Source organism: Suncus etruscus, chromosome 1 (genome assembly GCF_024139225.1).
Source record: "Suncus etruscus isolate mSunEtr1 chromosome 1, mSunEtr1.pri.cur, whole genome shotgun sequence".
NCBI lineage: Eukaryota > Metazoa > Chordata > Mammalia > Eulipotyphla > Soricidae > Suncus > Suncus etruscus.
The window spans coordinates 183,441,483-183,453,557 of NC_064848.1; the positions used below are offsets into that span (position 1 = coordinate 183,441,483).

General features: G+C 46.9%; 1 protein-coding gene across 1 annotated transcript; it reads left to right on the top strand.

The window, feature by feature from the left end:
• Window positions 1-1,885: 1,885 nt before the first annotated feature.
• SLC35B1 (solute carrier family 35 member B1) lies at window positions 1,886-11,098 on the top strand. The gene is made up of 9 exons (XM_049780648.1): window positions 1,886-2,100; window positions 2,735-2,838; window positions 3,433-3,563; window positions 3,806-3,836; window positions 4,470-4,627; window positions 6,546-6,672; window positions 7,886-7,992; window positions 8,144-8,297; window positions 10,914-11,098. Exons 1-9 carry the CDS (start codon window positions 1,892-1,894, stop codon window positions 10,964-10,966), a joined length of 1,074 nt encoding a protein of 357 aa, XP_049636605.1. The 5' UTR covers window positions 1,886-1,891; the 3' UTR covers window positions 10,967-11,098.
• Window positions 11,099-12,075: the final 977 nt, after the last annotated feature.

Below are 12,075 nucleotides of genomic sequence, written 5' to 3' on the forward strand. Positions count from 1 at the left end.
ACCAGCTACCTTGTGAAATCTTTTCTATCAAACATTACTTAAGTATCACAGTGCAGAGAGATGCATGTGGTCATTTCTGCCCCTCTGATGAGACAAGGACAAGAGATTTGAGGAACCTTCACAAAAGCCACACACAGGAAGTATTGGCAAGATGCGTCAGAGAGCTAAAAAGCATCCTAGGCTTTGGAACCCTGGATCCCATCCAAGCACAGTGCCAAGAGTATCCCTGAACACTAGGTGTGCATCCTCAAAGCATAATCCAAATGAGCTATAAAATGGTCTGGGGAGGGGAGCTCCACCTGAGAACCTGAATATTTGAGTCCAGTGCTCAGACTTGAGTCTGGTATTTCATTCCAATTACATTCAGATTAGGTCGCAAGGAATTTTGGAATTCCCAGCTGTTACAGGCCAAGTTGGGTTTCTTCCCCTATTGCCAGGCTCATTCAGTGATGAGCAAATGTGTGAGGATCACCCCACTACCAAACGTGATAGGGCTGTGGCTGCGTGCGTGCGTGCGTGCGTGCGGTGTGTGTGTGTGTGTGTGTGTGTGTGTGTGTGTGTGTGTGTGTATACACAGATCCTATTTTATCTGTCACCCTCCCCCTGACTTTTGGCCTGTCCCCAAAGCCTTAGTGAGTCAGGCCGGGAATGGTGGGTGTGGTGCTGCCCAGAGTTTCCTTCCTTTGCCTGAAGCTGCGCCAAAAGCGCTGGAAGAGGTGAAGAGCTTCTACTCAGAGTGTGGGGTGCACCGATTCTGGGGCTGTAGTGGGAAGATCTGGGGGTGAATCTTCCTCTTTGAAGAGGGGTGGAAAAATGCTGCATTGTGTCTGAAGGGTTTGTTCCACAGGGCAAGTGTGTGAGACCAAAAGAAAACTCACTTTGCTGAGCGTCCACTTCCACCTCTGGGGTGTGAGGAAATAAGATCAGAGTTGTGACTAATGATCCTTTAAACTAGCACCGCCCGAGTCACGGTTTATAAAACACTTTCACAAACCTCCGCACATGGACTCAAGTAGCCGTTTAGAAGGGGAAATGCCAGGTGCCACACTTAACTCTCTTATCCCCAGTTTACAAACCGGAGAAACTACTGGCTTGGAACTTGGGTGACACAAGTGGATGACAATGCCTTCAAGTGACAACTGGGACAAAAGCCCCTACTGTGTCGCCCTTGGAAGGAAGCATGGTGACATATAGGAGGAGGTGGAGGAGGAGGAGGACAAGGCCAGCCTGGAAAATTTATGGTCCTGTCAAGTCGAGTCGTTGACACTAGACAGCAGCTAGGGGGCGCTAAGGCCCCGTTGAGATCATTGGGTTTGGGGTGCAGTTAGTTAAAAGGACTGGAGCTGGTACCTCCGATTGCAAGAAGCCCAGGTTTGATGACAGGCATCACCGGAACGACCCCTAGCACTAAGTAAAGAGTGGCCCCTGACTGACAGGTGTAGCCCCAAATTTAAAAAAAAAAAAAAAAAAAAAGTAATTTAGGGCTCTAGGACCCAGCAGAAACCTGACCGCACACAGGGAATGATGATTTGATTTATCTAGCCGGCCGCACCTCCTCTTCCACGCCCACTTGTTTATCTCAGCCAATCAGCGACCTCCACATCCTTACACGTCATCATTCCGCACCAGCGTGTCCCCTAGGCCCTCTCTTTGAGCCCTAGGTTGCTGCTGTCCTCGCAATTGCCTGATCAGAAAAATCTCAAAGGATAATCACCAACCTGGATATCGGGCGCTTCTTGTCACAAGGAAACGAAGCTAAGCGCCTTAATACTCGTTCTTTTTCTTTGACTATGGTTTGTGCGTTCTAAGGCGCTTCCCCTCAGTGTCCCTGAACTGGCAGTTATAGCAGAGGCCGTTGGGTCCTTCTAAGCGGCGGTCGCATGCAGCTCCTATGAGGCCCCTATCGCCGGTCGGCGATGTCCGGCTGGATCTGTCGCCGCCACCGCCGCCGCCGCCGGCTGTGAGCGGGTCTCCAGTCGCATCCTCCGGGCGTCTCATGGCCGCTAGCAGCTCTTTGGTACCCGACAGGCTGCGCCTGCCGCTCTGTTTCTTCGGCGTCTTCGTCTGCTATTTCTACTATGGGATCCTGCAGGAAAAGATGTGAGCGGGTTCCGGGGGGCTGGAGCCTTGGCATCACCTTGCTAGCAGCACACCCCTCTTCCCAGCCCCTGACTGTTTCCTGGGTCTCCCGCACGACTCGGTGTTCCCTGGGGGTCTCCCTGCATCCTGATCACTTTGGCAAGCAAGGCCCGTGCTCCTCGATTTCCCTAAACGTGAATGTTGACCTCTGAATACAATGCACTTTGGCTTTTAAACTATTAGTAGTACCTGTTGATTCTTAGGACCTGGGTTTTCCAAACTGCCCAGCGTTGATTTCCCCCCCACCCCTTTGCTACTCCCAGATGTTTGCAGAAAACTGATTTTCTTCCCTTGGTGTTGCATCTGTAACCCGAATCCCACTTTTTGGGGGATTCTACCTCCATCTTCTATGGCTGTTGTTATTATTGTTGTTATTTATTATGTTAACGAGACTAAGGGATAAGCACTCTGGAACCTCTAGTTTCTTGAATTGATGAAATCGGCTTCCTTTGTAAAGAAGTCCAATGATCCATGCCAAATTCTACATGATGAGAAACAGAATAATTTCAAACATTTTTCATGACTCTGGATCTAGGAGGTGCCACCAAGGGACAGCTTCTAATTCTTCTCTCTTACGTGTGCCTTTTATTCATAGAACAAGAGGAAAATATGGGGAAGGAGCCAAGCAGGAGAAGTTCACTTTTGCCTTAACTTTGGTCTTCATCCAATGTGTGATCAATGCTGTGTTTGCCAAGATCTGTGAGTACTTAAACAGTAATAGGTTGTGTATTCCTTCACCCTTGTATTCTGGTTGTTGTACACTGATTCAGCCTGTCTCAAGACCCTCTATAATTACCCCCCCCCCCACACACACACACTTGCTCTTACACTTTCATAACCTTCTTGTTAGGTCTATAAAATGAAGAGCATTGGAATTGGATAAAACCCATTCACTTAAATCAGATCAGCATTTGAATCAGAAAGGTGCAGAGAATGGGTTTTTGTGTTCCCACTCCCTAGGAGTCCCATTGACTTGCCTTTGTATGTTGGTTTCTAGTGTGTTTTACAGTTTCACTCCATGTTCTCTGGATGTTAGCAACAGGGCTAACTTTCTTGAACCAAATGCACCCCCACCCTGTATCGATTTGTATCAGTTTTGGGTGAGAATAATTATTGAAGTATTGAATAATAATCTAGAGAGTTTCCAGCCTAAAGACAGAACAAGCTTCTGCCTCTGGTCTTATTTGACCAATAACATCTTCTCTTGTGGCTATGACTTTTGGTCAGTGTTCCATCCTTGGTTTACCACTTGGTTCTCTTCCCCCATCCCCTGTCTTTCTCCCCTTCTACCAGTGATCCAGTTATTTGACACTGCCAGGGTGGATCGTACTCGGAGCTGGCTCTATGCTGCCTGTTCTGTCTCCTATCTGGGTGCCATGGTCTCCAGCAACTCAGCACTGCAGTTTGTCAACTACCCAACTCAGGTGACACCTCAGGGCGGGGGGGGGGGGGGTGTGGGGTGTGTGTGGGGTGTGTGACCACAGGGCCTGTGACCTCAAGAGGAGAGTATGTGTGAGGGATTCCAAAAGCAAAAAGCCAGTGACCTGAGGGTTAGGGTGGTGGTTTGGCTGTGATGGGGCTCTCTCCATTAGTCATCTCAGCACAGCACCTAGCACCTTACTTTGCACATTACAGATACTTGATTATTTGCTGACTTTAATTTCAGGTCCTTGGCAAATCCTGCAAGCCAATCCCAGGTAAGCAGTGGGAGAGAATTTTATTGTTTTTTTCTCACTTCTTATGGTAAGCTTTCTCTTGCACTGTTGCATCGCTCTGCCCTCCTTGCCAGCTTCCTGAGAGGCCTCCCTCTTTGTGACTGTGGGTGGGGAGGGTCTAGCACTGAGAATGGAATTTGGCTAGCCTGGCCTGCTTCTTGATACGTAGTCGTTCTGCTCTCTTACATTTCCATGTTGTCATGAGATCCTCTAAAATCCCTTCCTCCTGGTTGCTGTGTTCATTTGTTTGCTGAGGGTATTGGGGACTGAACACCCGTTGGGGCCTTCAACATATGAAGCATACTCTACCACCAAACACTCTGGCCCCTAAATCCAATTTTCATCTTTAGTTTGTTCCTCTGACCATCTTACTCTTTTCCTCCATCCCCTCTCTCTCCCTGTTCCTTCCTCAACCTTTAATCTTTGCTCCCTTCTCCCTGCTCAGTATTCTTTGTTCAAGCTTGTTGCTCAATCATCTGTATCTAGATGCCAATCTCACACCCTCTTTTCAGATATTTTTTTCTCTCGTGAGCTTTTCCTTCGCTCTTCAGAAGAGAGTTGGGACTCATCATCATTATTGAGGGGGCCTGAGGTTTTCACCCTGTTTTCCTGTAGTCATGCTTCTTGGAGTGACCCTCTTGAAGAAGAAGTATCCAATGGCCAAGTACATGTGTGTGTTGCTCATTGTGGCTGGAGTGGCTCTGTTCATGTACAAACCCAAGAAAGTAGCTGGGATGGAAGAACACACTATCGGCTACGGGGAGCTGCTTCTGGTATGTGGGTCTGCGCAGTCCTTTCCCGAACTTTCACTGGGTACGTCCCCACCAAGGCAGGCAGATGCCAGCTCTTGTCTGGAGAGAAGTTGAGAAACTCCTAGTTCTCAATTTTGGTCTTTGTCTCTTATTTCATTGCCCGTGACTCTGCAAAGGCCATTATGCAAGGATGGAAATTAATTATCATACCTCAGTTCTTCTCTGGTGAACAGCTGGCTCTAAGCCTGGGTCTGTATATAGGTACGATACCCCAGAGCTCTAAGAACAAGAGGGCAGGCACAGTCCGGCTTTTCCAGAAGCCTGAAACCAGACGAGGAATTGAGCTATGATATTTGTGACTTCCTTTGGATGAGGTGCTGTTCCTTGTAGTTCCTCTAGACCCTGATCTTTCTAACAGCAACCTTATCCATTAGATAGCATTTTCATTTGGCAGATAAGGAAATTGAGTCACAGATGCTTAGTCCCTTAGCAGGTGACCAGCCTGACTGTGAAGTGGCAGAGTTTGAGGCTGACTTTGCCCAGGTTTAGCCCAGCCAGTGTGACCAGAGTCCAGTGTGGAACACTCCACGTTGGGTGGCTTATGTGTTAGGAGTCAATTTTTTCTGTTTAGTTCTTTAATGTTTTTGGTGGGAAGTGGAAGCAAATGTGCCAGGGATCGAACCCTGGTTGTCACTCAAGCAGAGCATACATTCTGTCTCTGAGTCATATCCCAGGCTCCTCTTATCTTCAGTGGGGGCATCTGTATGAATTCCAGAACCTGCTGTGGATGCCTATTCCCAGGCGTGGTGGGTTTGTATTGGAAAGGCAGACTTCTTATTCTTTTTAAGTTCCATTTTGTTTGTGAGGCTCATGGGGACAGGGGATGGCCTGAGCTAGCATCCCAACCTCCCCACCACCAAAAGGCAACTTCCAGAGAAGTAATAAAAGTTGGTAGAGCACTTACCTTGCTCGCAGCAGATCCAGGTTCATTCCCCGGCATCCCAAATGGTCCCCTAAGGACTGCCAGAAGTAATTCTTTTTTTTGTTTGTTTGTTTTGTTTTTTTTGGGTCAGACCTGGCAGCGCTCAGGGGTTACTAATGGCTCTATGCTCAGAAATTGCTCCTGGCAGGCTCGGGACCATATGGGATGTCAGGATTCGAACCACCATCCTTCTGCATGCAAGGCAAACGCCTTACCTCCATGCTATCTCTCCAACCCCCAGAAGTAATTCTTTTTTTTGGTTTTTGGGCTACACCCAGCATTGCTCAGGGGTTACTCCTGGCTGTCTGCTCAGAAATAGCTCCTGGCAGGCACGGGGGACCATATGGGACACCGGGATTCGAACCAACCACCTTTGGTCCTGGATCGGCTGCTTGCAAGGCAAATACCGCTGTGCTATCTCTCCGGGCCCCAGAAGTAATTCTTGAATGCAGAGCCATGAGTGACTCCTGAGCACTGCCCTATGTGGCCCCCAAACCACACACACACCTCAACATATTTTTTTGGTCCTGAGAACTGTCTAAAAGAAGAGGAGATAAGGAAAGGTCTCACACACATACACACACACACACACACACACACACACACACACACACCCCTCAACATACTTTTTGATCCTGAGAACTGTCTAAAAGAGGAGGTAAGGAAAGGTCACACACACCCCTCAACATATTTTACACACACATACACACACACACCCCTCAACATATTTTTTTGGTCCTGAGAACTGTCTAAAAGAAGAGGAGATAAGGAAAGGTCACACACACACACACACACACACACGCACACACGCACACACACACTCCTCAACATATTTTTTTTGGTCCTGAGAACTATCTAAAAGAAGAGAAGATAAAGAAAGGTGATGGTCTCCTGAGCCTGCACGGGGGGAGGGGCCCTGTTACCTTCTTACTGTAGGTTGCCTCCTTTTATTCCCAGCTTCTGTCTCTGACCCTGGATGGACTGACAGGCGTTTCCCAGGACCACATGCGGGCACATTACCAAACAGGTTCCAACCACATGATGCTGAACATCAACCTCTGGTCGACATTGCTACTGGGAGCAGGTAAGGAGCAATTCTGCTTACTTTCCTATCTTACCAGAGGGCACACAACCCCCACCTGCTTGATTTCTGGCTCAGATGCCAGCTGCTAAATTTACCCAAGCTAAAGGTTTAGCCCTGGCAGTGCTCAGTGGCTACTTCTGGCTTAGAGTAAATTGCACCAGGCAGTGCCAGGGATTGAACTTGGACCTCCTGCATGCAAAGAATGCACATGACCTGTTGAGCTTTTTCTGGCCAAGGCTGCTGTTTGGCCAGACTCCGAGAACCCTGGGACAAGCCCTTTCCAGTGGGTTTAATCTGCTACTCTACAGTGGCCAGTTGGGAGGAGATGAGTGGGGAATCACAGGAGAACACACAGTCCTAAAACCCAAGGCTATGTGGTATCTTGCTTTTCTTGGGGAGATGAAATGTTGGGAGCTGGTGGGAGTGAATACAATATAGTGGTAGGTTGTTTGCTTTGGTTGCTTTGGTCACTGCTTCCTAATTTCCTGATCTGGGTTCATGCAGACATACTCTCTGTGCAGCACAGTGGAATTAACACAGGAGGCAGGGAGGGCTGGAATCTCAGGGCTGGTGCTGACTTAAGCTTCAGGGATATGGATTGATGTCTCCACCACCTCTCAGGGCTGCTGCTGTCAATCACTTTGGCAGAAGCAACTCATTCACTTCTAGGCCTTTCTTGGAAGAGTCTTCCATTATTAACCCTGATGCAGAAATGAGAGAAGGATGCCTAATGGCATCATAGGACCCTTCTCTGGTGCCCATTCAGACAATAGAGGCTCTTCACTGCACCCTCCTCAGATTACAGAGGCTCTCCACCACCCTTCCACACACCATAGAGACTCTCTAGCACCAACAGACCACAGAGACTTTCCATCGTCTCAGATCAGTGACTCTCCATCCCTCCACCCAGACCATAGAGGCTCTCACCTCTTCCTCCTCTGCAGACCATAGAGACTCTCTACCCCACCAGACCATAGAGACTTCATCACCCCCATACACCATAGAAACTCCATTTTCCCTTCTATAGACTCTCCATCCCTGCCTCAGATTATAGAGCCTCTTCACCCTCTCTACCAGACCAGAGAGATTTTATCCATTCCAGATCACAGAGCACTCTCCAGCCACCTCCAGGTCATAGAAGCTTTCCAGCCCTGCTTCCTGTGTACAAGCATGTACCTGGCATGGTCCCACAGGACACCCTATTTCTTCCTAGGAATCCTCTTCACTGGGGAATTCTGGGAGTTCCTCAGCTTTGCCGAAAGGTACCCCACCATCATCTACAACATCATGCTCTTTGGCCTCACCAGTGCCCTGGGACAGGTGAGCCGCTTGTACAGGGATGACTGGTCTCCAGAAGAGAGAGGGGTGGCTGGGAGGAGGGGTTGACAGAGTTGGCCCATCACTCTGCTCCAGATCTCAGGCCTGGGGGCAGGTATCTGGGTGCTCACTGACGCCTCTTTTCTATCCCTAGAGCTTTATCTTCATGACGGTAGTGTATTTCGGTCCTCTGACCTGCTCCATCATCACCACCACACGGAAATTCTTCACCATTCTGGCCTCTGTGATACTCTTTGCCAACCCCATCAGCTCTATGCAATGGGTGGGCACCGTGCTTGTATTTCTGGGTGAGTGCCCCCCCCACCCCCCCGCCCCCCGAACCAGTGCCTCTGAGCCACACAGAGGGACAGAGACAGAATGTTACTATTCTGGCTCTCCACTGAAAATTAGCATGCACATTTATGAGCTTTGCTAGTTATCTTAGAGGGAAGAAAGTTTATGAAAGAAGGGGACCCCACCTTCCTAATGAGCATTTGTGTCCCCCTCACACTCAGGCTGGAGGGATGGAGAAAGTGCCTTACAAGTTTGACCCCTGCATTTCTTTTAGTCTTGCTATGTTGTTGGGTTTTTTTTATATATATACAAAAAAAACCCTTCACCATTGCAACATTTCCATCATCAATATTCCAAGTGTGTCCCTTCTCCCCACCCCACACCGGCCTGTACTCTAGACAGGCTTTCTACTTCCCTCATTCAATCACATTTTGTTATGATAGTTCTCAGTGTAATTATTTCTGTGACTGTGCCCAACAATCTCTATGGTGAGCTTCATGTCAGGAGCTGGACCCTCCAGTCCTCCTCTGTTTTGTCTCCGAGAATCATTACACAAATGTTTTTCATTTTTCTCAACACCCATACATGAGTGAGACCATTCTGTGTTTCTCTCTTCCTCTGACTTATTTCACTCAGCATAATAGATTCCTTATACATCCATATTTAGGAATATTTCATGACTTCATCTCTTCTGACGGCTGCATAAAATTTTATTGTATGTATGTACCATAGTTTCTTTAGCCATTCATCTATTGAGGGGCATCTAGGCTGTTTCTAGAGTCTGGCTATTGTAAACAATGCTGCAATGAATATAGGTGTGAGGAAGGGATTTTTGTATTGTATTTTTATGTTCCTAGGATATATCCCTAGGAGTGGTATAGCTGGATCGTATGGGAGCTCAACTTCCAGCTTTTGGAGAAATCTCCATATCGCTTTCCACAAAGGTTGAACTAGACGGCATTCCCACCAGCAGTGAATAAGAGTTCCTTTCTCACCACATCCCCGCCAGCACTGCTTGTTTTCATTCTTTGTGATGTGTACCTCATAGTTGTTTTGATTTGCATCTCCTAGATGATTAGTGATGTGGAACATTTTTTCATGTGCCTTTTAGCCATTTGTATTTCTTTTTTGTCAAAGTGTCTGTTTATTTCTTCTCCCCATTTTTTGATGGGGTTTGATGATTTTTTCTTTTTTTTTTTGTTTTTTGTTTTTTTTGGGTCACACCCGGCGGTGCTCAGGGGTTACTCCTGACTGCTCAGAAATAGCTCCTGGCAGGCACGGGGGACCATATGGGACACCGGGATTCAAACCAACCACCTTTGGTCCTGGGTTGGCTGCTTGCAAGGCAAACGCCGCTATGCTATCTCTCTGGCCCCTGATGATTTTTTTCTTATAAAGTTGTGTCAGTGTCTTGTATATTTTGGATATTAATCCCTTATCTGATGGGTATTGGGTGAATAGTTTCTCTCACTAATCTTGCTATGTTTTTATGTGTATGCAAGTATGGGAGTATCATTTTTTTCATATGACGCCGTGAATTACTAAATTATATATGATTTTAGACATACAATGTTCCGGGGCTGGAGTGGTGGAGCAGCGGTAGGGCGTTTGCCTTGCACTCGGCTGACCTAGGAATAACCGCGGTTCAATCCCCTGGCATCTAATATGGTCTCCCAAGCCAGGAGCGATTTCTGAGTGCATAGACAGGAGTAACCCCTGAGTGTCACAGGTTGTGGCCCCAAAAAAAACAAAAAACAAAAAAGATATACAATATTCTAACACCAGTGCCTTTGCCAGTGTTCGCTTCCCTCCACCCCATGTCCTGAGTTTCTCTCCCACCCTCTTTCTGCCTCTATAGTAGGCATCTTTATTTTTTTCTTTTTTTTTGTTTTTGGACCACACTTAGCCCGTCTTTTTTATTCCCCCCCCCCCTTAAGCACTGTGGTTTACAGTACTGTTACATGATATGTTTCATGCATATCACTTTCCCACCTTCTAGCACTATTTGGGAGTATCTTATATACATGCATATCTTAGAGATTGTGTTCTGTGGTTGGGTAGGAAAAAAAGAAAGACCAATGTTTAGAAATTAATTTTAGTTAACACCTATTTCAAAGGTCAGAGATATAGCACAGCAATAGGTCATTTGCCTTGCATGCAGGTGACCTGGGACCTACCTACCTGGGTTCGATCTCTGACATTCCATATGATCCCCCGAACCTGCTAGGAGCAATTTGTGAGCACAGAGCCAAAAGTAAACACTGAGCAATGCCAAGTGTAGCTCAACCTACTCCCCCCAAAAAAAACTATTTCAAGAACTATGACATACCTCACTCTCTCCAGTAGGCATTATTATATTTACTTGCTACCAGAAACACCCTCACAACCAGACCCCTAAATAATAGCTAAGCTCATTTCTTTTTTTGGGGGGAGGGAGTTATGAAGGGTCATACCCAGCGGCACTCAGAAGTTACTCCTGGCTCTGCACTCAGAAATTCACTTGTGGTGGTACTTGAGAAACCATGTGGGATGTCAGGGATTAAACCTGGGTCAGCCTTGTGCAAGGTAAATGTTCTACCCACTGTACTATCATTCCAGCCACAGCTAAGCCTATTTCTCTCTTTTTGTAGGTCTCGGTCTTGATGCCAAGTTTGGGAAAGGAACTAAGAAGACATCCCATTAGGATGAGTCTGAGACTACCTCCACGCCAAGAATATTTAAGTTATTATTGTAACACACCTTTGGGGGAAATGGACACAGAGGGAATAAGGAACTGGGCTCCAGTCTTTCCCTGTTTTTTTCCTTTTTTTTTTTTTTTTTTTTTTTTTTTTTAAGGAAGCAAAATTACAAAAAAAAAAAAAAATAGAAACTTGGATTTTAAGAAGCCAGAGTTGATGGTTTTTGTTCTAGATGACCCAGAGCACATCCTAGACACGAGAAAGAGGAGATTAAGCTTGGTTTCCATTGTTCACACTGGTTCCTTCTGGGGGTCCTGAGCCTGGCTGGGCAGCTGATTCCCGTAGGGGTCCTCAAACTTTTTAAACAGGGGGCCAGTTCACTGTCCCTCAGACCATTGGAGGGTCTGACTGTAGTAAAAACAAAACTTATGAACGAATTCTTTTTTTTTTTTTTTTTTTTTGGTTTTTGGGCCACACCCGGTAACGCTCAGGGGTTACTCCTGGCTATGCGCTAAGAAGTTGCTCCTGGCTTAGGGGGCCATATGGGACACCGGGGGATCGAACCTCGGTCCGTCCAAGGCTAGCGCAGGCAAGGCAGGCACCTTACCTTTAGCGCCACCGCCCAGCCCCATGAACGAATTCTTATGCACACTGTATATATCTTATTTTGCAATGAAGAAACAAAACAGATACAAATACAATATGTGGCCCACAGGCCATAGTTTGAGGACCACTGCCCAAGAGCCTCAGCAGTGTAGAGGGACTGTCAGGGGTTATAGAACTGTTTGTGTGGCCTCTGTTCACACTGGTGAGGGTTATTGATACTCCAGGACTGTTCAAGCCAGAGAAAGTCCAATTGCTATTCTTCAGGATTGGTGTGGCCAGAAATAGTAAAAGAGTACAGAGATAGTACAATGGAGCCAGATATAGTACAAGAGTTAAGAAGCTTGCATTATGTAATTGATATTATTTTGATCCCCATCACTAGTTATGGTTTCCCCAAGCAATGCTAGGAATGATCCCTGAGCTCAGAATAAGAAATAGCTCCTGAACACCAATAGCTCCTGAATACCTCAGGGCATCATGGCCCAACCCGTCTCCTGGCCACATACAA

Bases quoted from the DNA above. Each gene is read 5' to 3' on its own strand.
- SLC35B1 (XM_049780648.1), top strand. From the start codon at position 1,892: ATGAGGCCCCTATCGCCGGTCGGCGATGTCCGGCTGGATCTGTCGCCG. The intron at 3,564-3,805 runs GTGACACCTCAG...CTTTAATTTCAG, and splicing joins TTGTCAACTACCCAACTCAG to GTCCTTGGCAAATCCTGCAA. The intron at 6,673-7,885 runs GTAAGGAGCAAT...ATTTCTTCCTAG, and splicing joins GACATTGCTACTGGGAGCAG to GAATCCTCTTCACTGGGGAA.